The sequence below is a fragment of the Poecilia latipinna genome, unplaced genomic scaffold (genome assembly GCF_001443285.1).
Source record: "Poecilia latipinna isolate Pla-1442-1.1 unplaced genomic scaffold, P_latipinna-1.0 Scaffold1174, whole genome shotgun sequence".
Taxonomy (NCBI): Eukaryota; Metazoa; Chordata; class Actinopteri; order Cyprinodontiformes; family Poeciliidae; genus Poecilia; species Poecilia latipinna.
This window is the reverse complement of record NW_015113790.1, coordinates 88,964-109,982: the sequence shown is the minus strand read 5'-3', so window position 1 is coordinate 109,982 and position 21,019 is coordinate 88,964. Positions and strand designations below refer to the sequence as shown.

General features: G+C 39.7%; 2 protein-coding genes across 3 annotated transcripts in view; both read left to right on the top strand.

The window, feature by feature from the left end:
• LOC106960292 (SH3 domain-binding protein 5-like) overlaps positions 1-11,307 on the top strand; it is a 21,743-nt gene extending 10,436 nt beyond the window's left edge. For both annotated transcript variants that reach the window (XM_015053314.1, XM_015053313.1), the window contains 6 exons: positions 4,410-4,574; positions 4,684-4,814; positions 5,088-5,130; positions 6,445-6,661; positions 6,794-7,153; positions 10,241-11,307. In XM_015053314.1, the coding sequence (XP_014908800.1) occupies positions 4,410-4,574; positions 4,684-4,814; positions 5,088-5,130; positions 6,445-6,661; positions 6,794-7,153; positions 10,241-10,413 (1,089 nt within the window). In that variant the 3' untranslated portion in view covers positions 10,414-11,307. The remainder of the gene's footprint in view (positions 1-4,409; positions 4,575-4,683; positions 4,815-5,087; positions 5,131-6,444; positions 6,662-6,793; positions 7,154-10,240) is intronic.
• A 3,855-nt stretch (positions 11,308-15,162) lies between these two features.
• Positions 15,163-21,019, top strand: part of LOC106960294 (digestive cysteine proteinase 1) — an 11,406-nt gene continuing 5,549 nt past the window's right edge. The window contains exons 1-8 of the mRNA XM_015053315.1: positions 15,163-15,327; positions 15,736-15,795; positions 15,878-15,970; positions 17,321-17,493; positions 18,071-18,332; positions 18,415-18,610; positions 18,987-19,180; positions 19,265-19,356. Coding sequence (XP_014908801.1) covers positions 15,282-15,327; positions 15,736-15,795; positions 15,878-15,970; positions 17,321-17,493; positions 18,071-18,332; positions 18,415-18,610; positions 18,987-19,180; positions 19,265-19,356 — 1,116 coding nt within the window. The 5' untranslated portion in view covers positions 15,163-15,281. The remainder of the gene's footprint in view (positions 15,328-15,735; positions 15,796-15,877; positions 15,971-17,320; positions 17,494-18,070; positions 18,333-18,414; positions 18,611-18,986; positions 19,181-19,264; positions 19,357-21,019) is intronic.

Sequence of the window (21,019 nt, the reverse complement as noted above, 5' to 3'; positions counted from 1 at the left end):
ACACGGTATATATATATATATATATATATATATATACCGTGTGTGTGTGTGTGTGTTTGTATGTGTGTATTTGTTTTTATTATTTAGTAGGACCTTGCTGGTACAAGAGAAGACCAATAGGGCTTATGGGGACCGAAGCCAGATCTTAATTCAGCTGACCCCTATTCTTAGGGTAAATGTTTGGGTTAGGTATAAATGTAGCTGGAAATAGACCAAAGCCAATAAATGCCTGAGGTCATATAGGAAAATTGTGTGTGCATGATTTATGAATTAATATTTAATATATGACCTATTTCCGGAGGATTCAGATATGTCCTCACTGGCCCTTGGCAAAAAAATGTCAACAGTGGTTCCCCGACCCCCATTCATCTGCCAATCTCATCCCTCCCACCCTTGTTAACCCTCTTACATTCCAGCAGACTGAGGCTGAGGGGGAGAGTAGGAATTTGCCCGGTCCGCTCTATCTTTTGTCCTTTTCACCCAGCATTCTCCTCAGTCTCACTGGCTATCAGCGCAAATGTCTCTTCCCTCACTTGCAACCCTCACCCACCTTCATCCACTTGTGCCATTCCCACCCTTTGTCCCCAGACTCTACTGGAAGCAACAAACAGGACACACGTCTGGAGGTACTAGACTAGATGGAAAAAAACTGAAATGAATCAGCTGGAGAGTGACACATCAGACATGAGTAGTATGTAGGGTGGGATGAGTGGTCACGGAAAAATGTCACGAGGTTACAGTGTGTTGGTTTTGTAGAGCAAATATGTAGCATTCTTTTGAAAAGCACCAAATATGAATTTTATCATGAAGTCCTAACAAAGGTTGAAGCAAATTTACCTTTTACGCAAGTTAAATTGAGTTCATATTTTATCAACCATAAACTTATTTTATTACAGAAATTATACACGCAAAGTAGTACATAACGATTTTTTTTAGTAATTTGATTAGTCTGTCAACTATTCTGATGATTAATTGTTTAATCTGGGAAAAATTGCCACATTCTTCAGATTTTTTGTTTAACCTCAGACTTATTTTATGCAATATTAGAAATACATAAAAATGCAAATAAATAATTCAGTTCCTTTTTTTATATAAGAAAATAATTTAAATAAATTACTGAAATTTAAAACTGTTTTTTCTTCTGGATGGAATATATTTCCAGATAAAAGTTTTTTTCTTTTATCTTAAATGCAAAACATCTATATTTTGTACAGTTTTGGCTGAATTACTGCTCTGAGTATATTCTTTCATCAAATGGTCTTTTTTAAGTCTGTCTTCTCCAGTTTGCAATAAATAAATTACTAAATCAGTTGACGATTATTTCAATAACTGATTTATCACATTTCATCAGATTTTCTCTTTTTAGCACAACATAATTTTGAAGTGAAATATAAATTGTTTTCCCAATTTCTTTAAGTATAAGGGGAAAATGTGGTATGCATTTACAGCCCATTGAGTCAGAACCACGTGGAACCATCTATCACACTAACTTCTGAAGTATGTCTCTACCAGCTTTGCTCAACTAGAGACTGAACTTTTTGCACATTATGGGATGGAGAGTGTGTTTGCTTCTTTTTGCAAGAGCAAAGAAGGGAGGAAGCACATATTTAGCATGTTTGGTCATAGACCACAGCCTGAGTTGTTTTTGAGGCAGCAAGGAAAAGACACCAATTTTGTCAGAGAAAAAGATCTGTCTCAGCCTTGATCTTCACTTTGACATAGAAACAGCAATGATGGATGGAGCTTCAGAGTCTTAGTTCATCTTGTGTTTGTGCCACACAGTTTCACCTCATCAAATATCCATCATCCTCCGTCTGTTGTCCTCTTTTACACCCTGGGAAATGGGTCACGCAGAGAGAAAAAGGCAAATGATTCCTTTTTGTAGTTGCATTTCTCGTAATAATAATAATTATTAATTTTAAAAAATGCTAGCTTTTACCTTTTTCATAATAAATAAAACCAGCATGCAGTACATGTGAACATTTGTGTTTTCCAGCTCCAATTTAGTTTTCTTCCTTCACCTCATTTTTCTGCATTTTAACTACCAGGTAACACTATCCCGTGGTTGTTTTTTTTTTTTAAAAAGCTCTTCTTGGGTAGAATAGTAACTCAGTCAACTCACTTTAACCCTTGTGCGTGCAAGGACTGAGGCAAACGTAGAGGACTGTGGCAAATGATACAAGTTTTACGTGTGTGGTGTCGGTTGTACCCCATTTCTAAACACAAGGGTTAATGAGAAGCAACCCCACCCATGTATCCGGATGTTTCTCTGGTTGCACAACACAAGGGTTGCGGAAGCTTTTACCTTTTCTGCTCTAGGCAAATGATTTTCCAGATGTTGGAAACAAGCTAAAATACTCTTTAGAGAATATAACTTTGCACTGATCTTCTGCCTTCTTCTTCCTGAAGAATTTCAGTATGTCCTTGGCGGTTTCTTCTATGCTAATCTTCTTGTTCCTAACCTGTTCTCCATAAGTTTTTACCTTACAGCGTTGTGACTCTGGTAACAACATTATGCCACAGTCTCAGCAGGAGATGGTTCTGGTTACATATAAAATTTAATTTTGAAATTTTAAACCTAAATTAAAAAAAAAACTAATGAAATATATAGGGCACAATTAAAAAAATTTAATTGACGAGTATCAATTATGCAAAAACAGTTAAAAAGCACTCAAGCTAATCTTGAGGAAAACTTTTACAATTTATAATAAAATAATTTAAAACATAAACAAAAAAATAATAATGAGTACTCGCTGTACCTTTGTTCTGTTGCTTCTTCTATACACTGTATATGTTGATCATTTTGTTACATATTGCTTATTCTTATTTTTGGTAAACTGCTAAATGTGACGTCTCAATATGTGAAATAAAATCTATTGTCTTTCATAAGTCTGTAGTTAAAGCTGCAATAATAATCTTGAAATTGACTGAGATGCTGTCACGGTGTCTCTTGCTTCCAGGTTTTGTGTTCTAGCTTTACCTCTGTTTTCCATTCAGTTTGGTCTGTACTGTTATTTCACACCAAAGTAATAAGTTTGAAAGTAGTGCATGATAGGAAAAGTTACAGCCATGCTGCAAAGAGGAACCTTTCCCAAATGTTCTGAAATCGCTGCCAACTCACTTTTGTCATTTTTCCATCTTCACCGTTAGATTTTAAACGCACAACTTAGCAAAAATTATTTTTACCTCATGCAAAGTCATCTAATCCAATAGTTTCCGTAACTGAATCACAATGACCTTTAGCTTATTCATCTGACGCAAGTGGGTCCAGATATGTACTGTGGGGGGTTGGTGATAATCTCCCTATTGACTGTGGCAGTGGGCAAGCATAGGCCACTGACAGCATGTCAGAGCCCCTCAGAGACAAAGTGTCTGTTTGTCTGCAGAATCAAGGCATGCTTGTCTTTCTGAATGAGTGTGTGTGCTGTGGTAAATCCTCTTAGTTTCTCCTTAGCTGTCAAAAGAAATCCTCCACGGATCCTTCAAACCATGCATAGAAATGACAAACATGCTCACAGGAGCAGAAGAAGAATACTCTATATAGAAAAACATTTTCATATCTCAATGTCACAAACTTTTAACAACCTGCTATTCTGTTGTTTTTTTTATGCATACCAAGAGTGACTTTGCAGTATGGAGTCTATGCAGCAGTTTGGGTCAGGGAAAGTGATGGGAATGAGCTGGATTCCTGTAAACATTGTGGAACGCGTTTTTCCCCAGAAGTGGTTCCCAGCATGCTAAAAACGATTAAAGTTGCTTTTTTTCCCTGGGTCTGTTTATATCCGACCAACTAAAAGAAGTTTTATGAGCAGCAGATGTTAATGTTTCTGTAGGTGCAGGCTGAACTGATTCACATTTTCTCTCCTTTAATGGAAACTTGAATGTATGTTATCTGGATTTTATTTGATAGACTAATAGAAAGTAGAGTGTAGTTTTTGGTGGACGAAAAAAAATATATTTGGAGTTAAATTCTTTATTTATTTTAATGCACAAATGTGGGATGCGTTTGTATTCATCCACTGTGGATTTAATACCTTGTTGTAGGGTGGGCATTTACGGAGGTCTAAGCTGAATAGTATCACTGAGAGGGACTAGTGGTGTGCACAGACTGAAAACTGTTCTCTTCCAAGTTTTTCGGAAGAAAGAGAGAAATGAGAAAGACGATAAATCATGCAAATAAAAATTATTGAGCTCAATTTAGTTTATTATGCAATTAATTGATTTATTGCTTATTGCAATAGGCATAAGCAATATACCGGTATACATTATACACTGTAAAAAATAAAAAAGACTTCAGAAGGGCACATTTTTTTTGGTCAACAGGAAAAAAATCTATCTGTGCACCTTTCTGAGTGGGACTCTTTGTTTCCAGTGAGTCGTAACCGTGACTTCCTGTTTTGGTGCCACAGGCCCAGGTCGAAGCCCAAAAAGCCACCCAAGAATTCCAGCGGGCGGTGGAGATCCTGCGGGCAGCGAAGGAGACCATCGCCCTGGCTGAGGAGAAGCTTCTGGAGGAGGACACCCGTCAGTTTGACTCTGCCTGGCAGGAAATGCTCAACCACGCCACCCAGAGAGTAAGTACGCCCGAGTCGACTCACCTGCAAAGAGCGTCCATCGTAACAACAACCGAGAGGGAGTTTGCTAACGACTCCGGGGAACTCTCTGCCCGGATTTGGTTTTCAGGTGATGGAGGCAGAGCAAGCGAGAACGCGGAGCGAAGCCGAACACAAAAAGACAGCAGCCAACTACAACTCCAGCATCGGCCACATGAAGCAGATCGAGAAGAAGCTGAAGCGCTCCATAAACAAATCCAGGTCGGCGCTTCCATTGTGATTGGCTGGAAATGACGCTCGCAGGTTTTGCCGCCCTCTTTGGGCCTCTTCAGTGTTATGCAAGCATGCTGAAAAATAGAGGGCCCTTTAAGCGTCACCTGATGCATTCCAGATGTTCAATGTGTTGATTGGACAGCTTTGGGTTGTGCTCCCTTTTTGAGAGCCAAGGAATGTGACTTTTTAACAGAAGACTGTTCTTTTTCTTCTGACCGTTTTCCCCCTCTCAACCTTCTCTCTCTTTTTCTTCTTTTGCAGACCATACTTTGAACTGAAAGCTAAATATTATCTACAGCTTGAGGTATGTATATAGAAAGATTGTAGATTTTAGTTGAACCTCTAAACATAGAACTGTGAACTATCGCAACATTGTTATGTGTTAGCAATGTATTTATTATGTTTATGGATGTGCATATTGAAGAGTTGATGGAGAGAGCATGTTATGACTTTGTGTAAAACTCTCTTTGGAGATCAGAGTTTAAATCCTACGTAAATCTCAAGTTTTGAGATTAAATCTAAATTCACTGTTCACTAAAACACCAGTAATCCTGCAGGAAAATGCTAAGATGGTGTTCTATAGATATACATTACACTGGAGAACCCAAATAAAGATAGACATTTTACATCAGACACATGTAGTTATTGTTCTAAATTAGCTACATTAATTTAGTTAACTGACATCCAGAAGTGGTAGTTTGAAAAAACCTGCAGAAAGCTGTTTATTTCACCAAGTCTCATTCCCACCATAACCAATGATGAGTTGTTTGGTCCCACAAAAATGTCTAAATAGCTGTCTTTGGTTTTTTTGTTTGTTTTATTTATGTGGGAAAAATCCCTATGAAATCTCAAAGCAACAGGTAGGTGAGGGGAGTGGGCCACCACAGATCACTAGTTAAAACCACATTCTGTCAAAACATAGCAAAGTGTGTCTCATGTATATATAGCTATTGCGACTCAAACTTGAACCTTCAGAGCCACATAAAGACAGTCAAAGTCAGCCTTCTATCGCCTGAAGAACATCTCTAGGATTTAAGGACTAATGTCGCAGCGAGATCTAGAGAAACTCATCCATACATTTATCTTTAGTCACATTGATTACTGCAACAGCATCTTCACAGGTCTGCCTAACAAATAAATCATCCAGCTGCAGCTGATCCAGAACGCTGCTGCTCGGATTCTCACTAAAACCAGGAAGTTAGAGAAGTCCCTACACTGGCTCACTGTATCTCAGAGAATAGACTTTAAAATACTGTTGCTGGTTTATAAATCACTGAATGGCTTAAAGAAGCAGCATTTATTTATAATGCTCCACTAATGTGGAACAAACTTCAGAAAACTGTCAAAACACTGAGTTCCTCTAAATCGGATCATGTGTTTAGAGTGTCCTTTGATTAACAACAACTGGAACATTCATGAATATATTTAATGTGCATTTGCTTGATCATTTTGATGATGGCATTTGACGAAATTGAATGTGTATTGTTTCTGTTATAATTGGTCACTATTATGTCTTTACTGTGTAAAGCTCTCTGAACAGCCTTGTTGCTGAAATGTGCTATATGAATAAACTTTACTTCAGTTCTTTGCCTGACGTTTGATTCTTGGTTTTTCACAGCAACTGAAGCAGCAAGTTGACGACCGTCAGGCCAAGCTCGTGGTCGCCAAGTCCGAGTACCGCGCAGCGCTGCGCAGCCTGGAGAGCATCTCGGAGGAAATCCACGCGCACCGGCGCTCCCACTCCATGGGAACCAGGGAGCGAGGCGTGGGCGCCGAGGTCGACGAAGGTCACGACGACATCAGCAACTTCAAGATGGAGTCAGACGGCCTGTCGAGTAAGTTTGAAAACATCCCTCTTTCGCCCCTCTTTGTCAATCCATGTTTGTGTATTTTGTTGGTGCACCTTCGTGGCCTGCATGTTTAATGGTGTGTGTGTGTGTGTGTGTGTGTGTCTGTATTTATTTCAGTGGTGTCAGTTTCAGTTGATGAAGAGGGCAGTCGCAGCTCAGAGGAGGAGGAAGACACTCACACCACCTCCTCGTGCCGAACGACGCCCTCCTCGCCTTCTTCTTCGTGCTCCCATCCCTCCACCTCTGCCTCCACTCCCATGAGCATGCCCTGCTCCTCCGGCTACCCTCCCTTCTCCTTCCTCACTGCTTCCTCCTCCTCGTCCTCCTCCTCATCTTGTCCTGAGGGTCTGGAGTCAGAGGCCCTCGGCGCCTCTCACGGCCCAGACCTGGTGTGCAGTTCCGGTCATGTCTCACCTGTCCTGGGCCCTCGCAGCCAGTGCAGTGGAGCTTCCTCTCCAGACTGCGATCAGGAGAGAGGTGTGTGGTAGAAAAACAGCACACGAAATATTACAGTAGGTCGTTAAATGAAGGAAATGATTCCCCTGCCCGCCATGTTTCTGTCCTTTACTTGGTATTTTCCATTTATGCACCTTCAGTATAGAGACTGAAAGTTGTTGGTATTGTACTCAAGAATATGTTTCCAGTGTCATATAAATTTAAAATGCTACAATTTTTTGGGAGTGAAAAAAAAATCTCTATGAATTCTCAAAGCAACAGGTGGGGGAGGGGACTGGTTTCAGGAATGTGCTTTCCTGTATCAGAAATGTTAAATGCCCTATGCCAGTTAGGGCCGGGCAACAAAACAACATCTACTGCAATCTAATGCACAAACAGTTCAATCTACAAGACAACTCTGCCGTAGAGCCGAACGGAAATGGCGTAAAACTCAACTGCACGTTTATTATGACATCTACAAAGAAAGACTACGTAACTATCACTCAACACTAAAACATGCAAGAGAGGCTTTCTTTCCATATGTCATAAACAAAAACATTAACAATGCTTGAGCTTTATTTGCTACTGTTGACAGGCTCACAAATCCTCCTGTGATGCTGCCACCTGAACTTCAATCTAATGCCGCCTGCAACAAGTTTTCCAGTTTCTTTTCAGAGAAAATTCAAAAGATCAGAGGACTAATCTGCACATCCACTCCAAAGCCAGTACCAATGCTGTGCTCAAACAAAACAAATGCAGGAAAAATGACCCAATTTCAACTACTTCATTATATAACCCTTGAAGAAATTATAAGTCAATTAAGCTCCAGTTCCTGCTGTCTGGATGTCCTACCCACACATTTCTTTAAGAAAGTTTTGCCTGTCGTTGCTAATGATCTGATCCAAATAGTAACTCATCGTTCTCATCAGGTGTTCTCCCCCAGGCTTTGAAAACAGCAATTATCAAACCACTGATAAAAAAGAACAATCTGGACAAATCACTGCTGCAGAATTACAGGCTGACCTCTGACCTCCCATTCATCAGCAAAGTTATTGAAAAAGCAGTTTTTAAACAATTAAATAACTTCCTAACAATAATGAATCGCTTTGACTCCTTCCAGTCTGGTTTTCGTGCTCAGCATAGCACGGAGACGGCCCTTGTAAAAGTGTTCAATGATATCCATATAAATACAGACTGTGGGAGAACCACAGTGCTGGTTCTGTTGGACCTCAGTGCAGCTTGTGACACTGCTGACCACGACATTTTACTGAATCGACTGGAGAGTTGGGTCGGACTCTCCGGTCCAGTGCTCAGCTGGTTTGAATCTTACGTAAAGAACAGGGATTTCTTTGTTTCAATCGGAAACTTCTCATCGGAGAGGTCAAAGGTCCCATGTGGGGTACCCCAAGGTTCAATCCTAGGACCCCTCTTATTCAATATTTATATGCTCCCACTGGCTCAGGTTATAACAGGGAATAAGATTAGCTACCATAACTACGCGGATGACACACAGCTTTACATCACGGTGTCACCGGGTGACTCTGAACCCATCCAATCACTGAATAGATGCTTAGAACAGATAAATGTGTGGATGTGCCAAAACTTTCTCCAGCTGAACAGAAACAAAACTGAAGTTATTATATTTGGACCTAAAGAGGAACGAACTAGAATCAATGCACAGCTTCAGTTATTACAACTGAAAACCAGCAATCAGCCCGAAACCTGGGAGTAGTGATGACCTCTGACCTGAACCTTCAGAGACATATTAAGACAGTCACAAAGTCGGCCTTCTATCACCTGAAGAACATTTCCAGGATTAGAGGACTTTATGTCTCAGCGTGATCTAGAGAAACTCATCCATGCCTTTATCTTCAGCCGCATTGATTACTGCAACAGCGTCTTCACAGGTCTGACTAATAAATCAAACAGCTGCAGCTGATCCAGATGCTGCTGCTCGCGTTCTCACTAAAACCAGGAAGATAGAGCACATAACACAAGATTTAAAGTCCCTACACTGGTTCCCTGTAGCTCAAAGAATAGACTTTAAAATACTGTTGTTAGTTTATAAATCACTGAACAGTTTAGCACCACAATACATTAAAGATCTGTTATTGCTGTACCAACCGTCTAGACCCCTCAGATCTTCTGGTTCTGGTCTTTCTCCCTGCTAGCTTGGCAGCGCTTTGCAGAATGGATGCAGTAGAGGAAACCACGTTACTCTATGGTCCAAACAGCCAGAAAAAACTCTGGAATTTTCTCTGTTACCCCATGAAAAAAAAAGTAAACTTTAGTAAAAGCCAGATGGCAAAGTTTAAGGATTATGAAACATCTTAGAACCTCAGAATAGCTGAATACTGTTAGCTGGCTTATGCCAATATGTAACCAGAAATTGCTGCTGAGTCTGCTGTAAAGGAGTACTGCAATGGTAACTGGCATAGGCAGAACTAGATGCAGAGTTTACTTAGAATATAATGCACCAAACATATCGTCCATAAATCATCAAAATAAGACTGCACTGGAAAGAGAGTCAGTTGTCAACACTAATTTTCCTAAGTTTTGAGTCAGATATCCGTTTTCTAGAAACCAGATTTTTCTGCAGCAGGTCTAAAATCCAACTTTAACTCTCCCTCGGTCTTATCGCAATGCTCAGGATGTTGAACGCAGATGTAATAGTCATATACTGGGGTCAGACTGTCAGCTCCCAAAACCACACACACTAAAAAAAGCGCACGCAGGGTCGGTGCGACCCTGTCAGCCTGCGCACAGAGTAAATAGCTTGCGGTGTCCAATTCACCCCACTTCTTAAGACCATGGGAGGGTTAAAACAGCTGCTTTTTGGCTTGAAATGACTGGATATGTACGTTTTGAAAACACATTTCCTTACAAAGCCCCTGCAAAGATTGAAATCCTTTTTTTTTTGTTTAATTTGGAAAACTATGCATCAGTTTACTTCCACTTGGTGATTCTGTGCTGCTTCGTGTTGGTCCATCACACACATTCAATGCAAAATTTAAAAAAAAAAAAAAAAAACATTCAGTGGCTGTAAACAGTCCTCTGTAGACAGTTGGCGTTCCCCGCCTCCAGCAGGTAAACTTTGAACCAGTTTTTCCTCTTCCCTCTGCGTTGCAGGCGACAGAGCGGAGGGAGCCGAGGCCTCTATAGAGGGCGGCCTCAGCAAGCTCACCTTGACTGCCTCCCAAAACCCCGGCGAGTCTGAGGACGAGGAAGATCCGCATTACATCAACCCTGAACTTACCTCCCCCAGCTCCGCCGCCTCCATTCTGCTCCTGAACGGCGTCTAATGAATTTAACGCGGGACTCACCGACAGAGTGGGACGCTGAAGTGGGACAGAAAGAGACGGCGAGAGCTGAAGCTGCTCTCCTGCACGACTCCCCGTCTCAGTGTTGTGTACACATCAGTGTTGATGGTGCGTCTGCCATCGTTATACCCTCGTTGAGGATTTTCCGAAGCCATGTGGACATGATAAACATCAGCGGGTGGAGAATGGACAGTGAGTGCGTTTCTGTAGTGTTATCAGAGGGCATTAAAGGTTTCTACCTGAAACTTCTACGGTTTCCTGTTGCGTTGATTTTCTTTGCTCCATGTTCGCAAAGAGACCTTCATTCGAGACTTGTGTGCCATAACACGGAGATGTAGATTTCCTTTTAGATGTTCTAACGCTATGCAGTGACGTGTCCAACCTAATCCTTACTGTAACCAGAGATCGGCATTGTACCACCCGAGGATCCGAACGGGACAGAATCGAGCCGCCATTTATTTTTTGGTTTCAATGTTGAAAAGCGTATGGTGTCGACTGTTCTGGAGTGATGTGAAGGAAACAACTGGAAGAAACTCTGAGCACTAAAGAGACTTACAGCTTGACCTAACCCTTTAGCCTTTAGCTACATAAACAGTCTTCCATCCGGACTTGTGAAAGAGTGAGTGAATGTGTGACTGAGTGCAAAGTTCAGAGAGGATTCTGAGGTTTCTCTGTGTGGCTGAGTGAATGATTTAGTTTGTTGTTGTTTTTGACTGTGTGTGTTCTGTGTTTTGGACAGCTGTTTAGATATTACCCCGTTGTAGAGATATTCTATATTTATACTCATGTATTCTTGTATATGAAACATGTTTTGTGGTTACTGTTGTAATTGTTTAGCACAAGATAAGCATTAAACATGGGATTCGTGTAACTTTTCAGTGAGTGGAAATTGTTCTTCTGCAGCATTTCTGTAAAGATCAGGAATTACTGACCTTTATCATTTTATACAAAGCATGTCCATTTTTTTATCTTCATGTGTGCAAGTCTGCTCACATTTCACTTTAAAATCCACAGATTTATCTCTTAACTTGTTGCTCAATCAATGACTGAGGGCTACATTTCTCTCCATTTTGATTTTTTCCCTAATTTAAGACAAAGTTCAATCGTATTATGCAAGTTGTGGTGCTTCCCACTTCTTTATAGTATTTTAAGGCAAAAAATATTAACTTTAAACTTCTCCACATTTTCTCTCATCACTCACACCAGCTTCTGTATATTCATGGGACTTTATAGAACAGACAAACACAGTGATGAATAATAACTGGTATGCGTTTTGCCTCTAAATAAAATCCAACGCAACCAATTGCCTCCAGAAGTTGCCTAATGTAAAATGGAAGTCATCGCCTGTGTGTAGTTTAACGTTCTACGAAGGCCTCAGAGGCATTAGTGAAGTTGGAGCTTTACGTAGACAAAGGAACATCCCAGCCATGTCAGAGAACTTCTAACATGGTTAGGGTAGCCACATCCCAACGTTTGGATGTCTCAAGAAGCTTTGTTTACTCCCATCATCTGAAAATGAGGAAAGCCTTGAGAGACAGGGTCATCCAGCTTCACTCACAGGCTGGAAAGGAGGACAGCCACCAGCCCAGAGGAGCTCAGGTGGGAGAATACAATGACTGGACAACGATTAATTGTGAATTTCGCAAATCTGGTCTTTATGGAGGAGTGGCAAGAAGGAATGTTTTCAAAGTTCTCCAAAAGCCATGTAGGAATGCAACAAATTCTCTTCTTCAGCAGGACACAGAGGTGGCCTGAATTTATAAGAAAATGGATGGATGGTCCAGTGCAAGTCTAATTGATAAATTGTAGTGAAGCCTATAAATTGATGTTTATGGGTAGTATTTATTTAATCCGACAGACATTGAGCTATTCTGCAAATAAGATGGATAAGAAACGACAGTTTCTAGATCAGACATTACCAAAGATGTTGTCAGGACCTCACTTCTACGCACTCATCAGAAAATGTTCAAAATTATGTTTTCTTATTGTTGCAGCTTGTTATCAGGCACTATTTTCTGTTGTTTCCTTTGGACACAAAGCAGGAAATCCATTTTTCCACTCAAATTTCCATAGCCCCAAAAAAACAAGCATGCTTCCGAGTTCTGATTGTGGCAGACTTGACATTTCTGTGTCAATGTAGTGGACTAAAAACTCTAAATATCGATTTTTTTCCATTTCAAATCAACACCTAATTGTAAAAGTTCAGACATCTTGGATTAATTCTGCTTCCTTCTGGCTTTTCAGGAAAATCCATATTGTCTCTTCCGAAAGTAAAAATGAGAGTTCATAAACTGTAAGGCTCTGGTTGCAGTAGAAAGTGATCCTTCGTGTGTAAGAGGAAGATCTTTGTGTTTAAACACACTGATCTGATTTAGAGGTGGTGAAAAGGTGTTCCTGTTTGTCTTTGGGGTTTGGTTTCTTTAGGGAAAGGTCCTGCGTAAGAACTCGGAGTTTGAGTCATCAGATTACACTCTGACAACTTTCATCGCTCTTGCTGAACTACCCCGTAATTAGCAGCAAATGCAAGCAAACAGTTATTTACTGACAGATTTCTTTGACTTCATGCTTTTTCGGGTTCAAACATGAGGTCCCACCCTGAAGAGAACATTTATCTGCACCGTTTTCTGTTACTATTCATGAAAACATGGCTTGCTGTAAGCCCCACTGACTGCTCAGTTGTTCACACCGTCACCTCATGACTTCACTTAGGGGCAACCAGACGCTCACCTGACCGAGTTAAACGCAGAATAACTTCTTTCGTGTTCTAACGCCACAGCGTCCCGACTGCAGGCTGCTGCTGTTCACTTACATCAGAGAATCTAGAGTTTCAATATCTGTGCCAGAATAACCCTGGACTCATGAGGAACATATTTCCAGTTATGTGTAGTCCTGTCCTGTGATATACTGACATCTAGTGTTGATATTGCATTATGGATTTGTCTCGATGCACACATAGTGAACACAAGTAGAGTTTTAAAAGACACATCAAACTTATTATTGTTTTTTCCCCCCTCAGTCTATGTTTATTTGTTGTTAACAGAGATTACAGTCATAAGACTATAATAAACATTCCTCATATAAAACAAATGTTACAATGCCCATTAAGGCTAATTTCTGTTATATTTCATGAATAGTGGGAAATTATGCAACTTGGGAAGCAAATAATTTCAAGAAAAATAAAGACGCAGAATTAAAATGCTTATGTTTGTGATAGAATGTATCTTTGTATTTTATTTCCAGTTTCATTAACCATTTGAGTTTTTTCCTTGGAATATTTACAAATTAATTTAAATCAGTTTTTTACTTTTATTCTGTTATAAGAGAACAAAATGTATTAACAGTAATGCTTTTAAATTTGAGACTTTAAGTTTTTGCAATGGCCTTGAGAGCATGGTGTTACTAGGCGTTACTAGGTGTTACTCTTTGTAAGACATCCACTCATAAGGCTGTTTTGGTTTCCTGAAGCCCAAACAGGGACCGTTATTGGGTTATTGGAGACCCTTGCTCCTCTGATGAAGGACTCGAACATAGTTCTGGCGTCTTCATAGACGTGAAGATGCCAGAACTCCAACTTTCAGAACAACAACACAAAAAACTTGTAAATATTCCTTAGAATATTTACAAATTAATTTAAATCAGTTTTTTACTTTTATTCTCTTATAAGAGAACAAAATGTATTAACAGTAATGCTTTTAAATTTGAGACTTTATTTAAGATTTTGCAATGGCCTTGAGTGCATGGCGTTTGAAAAAACAAAACTACTCCAATTTTGCTTTGTTGGAAGAGTATTTTAACAAAAACTATAGTTGTTGTCTTGCTGGAAGCCTCTAACAGCTTTTCTTTCAAAATCCCCCTTTCATTGGCTCCCTACATCTTCTGGGGAAAAAAAAGCATTTCCGCATCATGTGTAACCATGAGGATGGCGTATGTTAGTTTTAGGTGAATGGTCAAGTCTTGTTAGGTTTGCAGTGGTAAAAGGTACTCTATTTTTGGACACTTTAAAATATTCAGTTTAACTATTGTTTTTTAAAAAATTTAAAGATAAGGATTTTAACTGTGTCTTCATTTCTTTCTAAAAATATGTCTGTTTTACAGAACAGCTCAATTTACACAGATCAAATTTCCTACATGAGGACTCTATTAAAGCAGCATCAAAAGGCATTAGTTTACACTGGGTTTCATTTAAGGGCATCACATGTCACATGACGCTTAAAACACAGTCAGTGTTACTAATACTTTTGAGACTTAAATATTCTAAATGGAGTCGGAATATTATCCCTGTAAATGTGAGGGTACTCTCTGGGTGCTCTGGCTTCCCATAGTCCAAAACCATGACCAGATGACCGCTGGATATAGACACAAGCAAACAAATGACTATACAGATACAAGTTGATTGTATAACACATTTAGATTGCAGACAGTTGGACAAACAACAGGCATCAATAATGTTACAGTAACACAGTCAGGAAAACGTCTCAGATCCTTTCCCAACCTTCCCTCTAAAGCTATGCCAACTTTCAGAACAACACAAAAAACTGCACCTTTGGTCGGTTAAAAATGTGCAAAGAACAGCAATAAGTTACTCAACTTACCCTGGAGATCACCTTAGGTCATATGACCCATGTCACATGACGCTTAAAACACTAAAACCCGCCTCTGATATCTCATTGGTCAACGCCATTCCTCTCTGTGATTTGATTGGTCAAGACGGGACGTCGATGGCTTTGTGTTCATTTATTGAGTGTTTTGGGAGATACTGGGTAGCATTTGGAGTCATGTGTTGTCGCGTTACTTTACTGTAGTCTGGCTCCTTTTGTTTCTCCGTATTTGTTAAACCTGGTTCAGACAAAATGCGGCCTTTGTACATTGCCGTTATTCTTTTTTGGGCTGCCAGTGGTAAGAGACGACGCTATTTTCCCGTAGCGTGTTTTCAGTCAGTGAAGGTTGCATGAAACCCGTTAAAGGCGCTAGCATGAGGTGTTATTGCTGCATAGTAGCAACTGTTGAAACACGTTCCTACCCACTAGTTGATAGCTAGTAATAATGATAATTTGTGTTTTAGTTACTTTTTATGCTGTTAAACTGTAATTCGTACCACAAAGCTTGACGTGTTGTTATATGTCAGATATTTTGGGTAATAGGCTGAGTTGAAACACTGTTATTAACGAGGGGTGTCTATATTCTCTGTTTTATACGGCGGAAAATTGCTATTTTGATAAATTGCTTGTGTTTAACTTCAAAAATTACATGTCAAATCCATGACATTCATTATTTTATTTTGGGGGGGGGGGGGATTATTTGTAGCCACACATGCAAAAGCTGTGCCTTCTCTTCCTGACTTCGGAGACTCTTATCACGTCAAAGGTAAGCTGGATAATGGCAGGTTTTAGTCCTGATGACGGGGATCTGCATCCTTACACTTTAAGGTTTCTCATTGCCATTGCAGGTGTGATCTCTTTGCCCTATGCTGAGATTTTGGAGCCATTTGAGGGCTGGTTTGACCTCGCAGCAAAGTCCAGCCGTATAGACTATTATCATGGTAAGAGAACTGAAGGCTCTTACAGCTGATTCTGTTTTAAAGGAATGGATGGACTGAATGGATCCGAACCTGATATCCTGTTGTGTCAGTGAAAAGAAGCCAGATTGCAGCATCATCAAATGTGAACAGGAAGTTAAACAGAAAATGAGAACTTGAACGGCTAACTCATGTGACACATATCACTGTAGGGTTTTTTTTTTATTGAACCTGAGTTCAGATTTTTATTTTTCAGACATATAAAATATAATGACTAAGCATTTTTTAAGTGTACTTCACAGTCCAAAAATATGCACGCTCTTAATTTTTTCAGATTTTTTTTTGTCTCACTACAACCACAACCTTCAGTCAGTTTTATTGGCATTTTATGTAATTAAAATTAAACTCTAAAGGATTACATTTTCAAACCCTTGTAGTGGACATTATGTTTTGGACTGTGGCTCTTTTGTTGTAAAAATCAATATGTATATCAATATCTATATCCTTTTCGGCACCTAAATGTGATGGATAATCTGTGGTCAGATCTGAAAAGTGAGATTTCTGGTCAATATATCTGAGCTTGAGCTACTTTGCAAAAAGAGGAATTGACAAATGTGACTTTTGAAATGCAAAACTGAGGGAGAAATAACCCAAAATCTTTAGTTGCATCAAAAATGGCTTCACAAAGAGTTGACTTTGGGGAATATAAACGTACACCACACTTTTCAGGGAAAAGAAAGTATCTGTTTACGTTACAATTTTGCACAACCTTCTGCTTAGGCCAGTCGTGATAACAAATTTTCCTGGACGATAAATTGCCCCAGAAATGATTGCGATAAATGATAATCTTTTTGTTTTGTGACCATTTTCAAGTAATATATTAATGACGGCATAATAATTCAAGGTTGCTCTCTCAAAGGTCAATAATAGTTTAATTTAGTAAAGAATACGTAACACTGGAAGTGGAAGATATTTTAAATATCTAAAATAAAAGGTGGCAACCAAAACTATAAGTAAAATGGATTGAAATGTTTCTGTAAACAAACATCCCTTCAAAATGCATAAATCATCAGACCAGAAATGATCAAGCTCATTTTAATTGATCCTGCCACTAATTGATTAATTGATTACAGAGAAAGTTTACTTGTGTTTTGCTCAATCAGATGTAACTCTTAAAACAAAGTGATGCTTTTGACTGTAACGTGAAGAAGTATAAAAGCCTCTTTCCCAACTTAAATGTGAGCTGTAAAATTGCAGCAGGCGGTCAGAAAATGAGGAAGCTAACTCGATCCGTAATGTAAACGCAGACCACCGGTGTCGGTTTTGTGGTTTCTGCGTCGCTCTAAGCTTCCCTCTGTGGCTCCCTCTCACCAGGCCAGGTCTCCACTTACCAGCTGGCGGCTCAGCAGGAGTTTGGCGTTTCCTACAAAATCACTCCTGAGACCACAGAGGTGGAGCAAAACGTCATGAAGTGCTTTCAGGTGAACGGCACGAAGGACGAAGAGGTCAAGCCGCAAGCGTCGCTACCGGATGTGCAGGGCTTCCAGGTGCGTCTGCGTACTTCACACTGACCTTAATGACGACATTTCAGGTTATCAGTTGGATCACATTCAAAACTTTTCTTCTCCTTAAGTTAAACTAGCATTAAAATTTGCCAGTGATATAGATGATTAGAACTGTGTAAGCAGCAGCAATGCTAGGGTCTCTAAAACGATGAAGAAACTAGCATTATTGTAGATATAGGATGGTTCTTATGGATGATTTTGTATATTTTTTGTAAAGCTTTGACACTTCTAAACTGTGTTATAAACTGCAAAACAGATTTGAATATCTGAAAACATTAATATTTTAACCATTATATATTAGCCTGCAGTCTGCTGCTTAACTGTATGTTGCTTTAAGTTTGGTGACAACAGTTTTAAAATATCACTGCTGTAATAAGAATAACAAGTGGCGCCGCTTTAGTTTACGCACCCTGACTGTCCTCGTTTTCACAACCAACAACATGTTCAAACAGCAGAACATACTGAGGTTGCCTTTGTAGAACGTTATCGGCGATAGCAAAAATGCTAATCATCCGCTTAGCTTAACATTTCATTCCCACCCTGCCATTTTCCACTGTAGTTCTTGAGGATGGAGTATTACGGTGGCTCGCTGTGCGAAGTCTGGCAGAATGTGACCACTGTGGGCTACAAGAAGAACACCTACACGCTGTGGGTGACGAACGCAGAGAAAAACGCAGACGGACAGAAAAGCACTTCCATACCCCTTCACTACGAGATGATGGGATACAACACTCTGCTGGGGTCCCATTATGACAAGTACCTGGTGGACTACAAAGAGTTCAGCACCCATTTTGACCCTGTAGTTTTCTCTCTGCCTGAAGGTTTGAGCTGGCGGGTTTAGTGGGAACCTTTTAGAATCATCCGACGACGATGGCAGTTACGTTTTCTTTCTTTTCCATCCAGGGATGACTTGCGGGGGATTCCCAGGTCCAGGGGTAGAGCACCACCTACTGGCTAACCCGATGAAGGAACTCATCCACACCTCGGCTTCAGGCCACTCTCAGAAGATGTTTGGTCATTTCAAGGAGAAGTTCCAGCGTCAGTATGGCGACGACATGGAGCACGAGAAGAGAGAGCATGCTTTTCTTCACAACCTCAGGTTAAACAGGGAGTCCACGCAGCCTTAAAATGTCTTAAATTCATGCATCAAATATTAAGGCCCTAAATTGTAAGTTAGTCTTAAATACATTAATCACAGGTCTTACATTTTGTAGAGGCAGGACTGTTCAAACTTGTATATTCTCATATTTGTAGTATTTTTTTCTCTGTCAAGCAAAAGTTTGAGTCGCATGTAGACGTCTTCATTGCTTTGTGACATGAGGTAGATGTAGAGAAGATATCAAGATAGATGAAAAACAGCTAAATAGATGCGAAAAGTTAGAGTTGAATACAAAAAGGTCTTACCCTGACAAATACAGATTTTTAACCGTTTATGGTGTGAAAAGGTCTCCAGTAATGTTTCCTTGTTGCTGTAGGTATGTCCACTCTAAGAACAGAGCTGGCCTGTCCTTCTCCCTGGCTCTGAACTCGCTGTCGGACCGCACCATGTTGGAGCTAGCAACCATGAGGGGGAGAAAACGAAGCAAGACCCCAAACAAGGGTCTCCCCTTCCCATCCAAGATGTACGAAGGGGTGAAAGTACCCGAGTCTCTGGACTGGAGGCTGTACGGTACGTCTGAGACACTAATCTTTTTCCCTAAAGTCAGATTTTTGTCAGCACTTTACTTGTTGCTCATCCTGTGACCGTTTTCAGGTGCTGTGACTCCAGTGAAGGACCAAGCCATCTGTGGCTCCTGCTGGAGCTTTGCCACCACTGGAGCAGTAGAGGGCGCCCTCTTCCTAAAGGTGAGGCAGAATTAAGATGCAGCTTTTAGCATGGCGAGTGACCCCATTCCAGTGTTTTCCACTGATGGGCTAATTTCCTATTCTCTTTGAGGATGCAGATGTTCAGCTCAACGCCTCATCTATTCATGATGCACTTAATTCTGGTGAAGAGAAAAAACTGGCATCACTTTGATCATTAACTCCATTAAGGGCAAATAAGAATAATAATAATAAAAAAAAGATACATTACATATGGGAAGCAAAACTGATCAAGTTATCTGGGCTTCTTAGTGACATACAGACTCATTCAACAAATTAATTTATTTTAGAAACTCTTATCACTAACATATTATAGAGACCAATTACACACAGATGGACATTTGAAAGCCTTTATTTTTGTTAATATTGCTTATTTTCCACTTACAGCTAATAAAAACATGACAATTAACATTAGAATATTACATCAAACCTATAAAGAAATGCAGCTTTAATGCAAAGTATGTTTAGTGCCTGCTTTAAAGGCTGTCAATTTTCATAAGATATCTTTGATCGGACAAATAAATCCCATCATCTAATTAGATTCTGTAGGCAGACCCAGTAAAGATAAATGGAGATTTTGCCACAAATCTCCATTTATCTTACTGGCATTTTATGTCATAAAGAAACTCAGTAGTGTATAAAAAGATCTATTGTTTTCTAAATTTTTTAGGAATAAAAATCTAAAAAGTGTCCTGTACAAACACATTTTGGCATCTCCAAATAAAATCGTTGAATCAACAACATGAATCTATTAGTGTGGTGAAAACCTGGTGGTGGCAGCATCATGCCTTTCATTATGGGCAGGGAAGTTTGTCAGAAGTCACATGAAATGCGCTGGATAAAGATCCTACACATGTAGTCATAACAGATCAGTTTAGATCATGTACTAGAATGGCCTAGTCAAAGTCCAGACCTAACTCCATCTGGGAATCTGTGCTCCGTAAAATCTTATCAGCTCTATTTGCTTAAATAATATATTCAAACTTACCTAAAATTTTCTTTAGTCTTCATTAAAACTAATTGAGTAATATTAAATTGTGCAATTTTAGTGAGCAAAACTTAAATTAACATTTTTTTTTAAATTAAATACAATGTTGTAATTTAAAGTCTTGCAAAGCTTGAAAATGACTGTTCAAGTAAAAATGGTGTCTTGTCAAATTTTTTGATTTGAAACTTTTGGAAACTCCTTTTTTCCTCCTACTTTACAATCCTGCTCTACTTTGTGAAATGAAATATAAAGTTTTGGTGTTTTCGTTGCTCTTGTAAATCATCTTAAACTGATTAAATGAAGGATGATTTAAGCAGCAGTCAGACCTGACGGTCGGCTTGAACCGTCGGCTCCCGTCACAGAGAAAGCCAAAGCTCAAAGGCATTCCTTCTCCTGTGTCGCCTAGCAACCGATCCAAACATGGGAGCAGTTTATTATGGGATCTGATGGCACCCTGTCGAAGTGAGCAAATTCTTTGACTCCGTCTGGCACGCACGCCGCTCTCCATCACGTCTCGTGGCCCGGGTCCAGTAGAGGAGAAAATGGTTTGCAAGTAATCAAACCTGCTGAACTTTTTTTTTTTTTTTTTTTTTTTTAAAAATTTTTAATTGTTTTTTTTTAAATTTTTTTTTTTTTTTTTTTTTTGGTTTTTTTTTC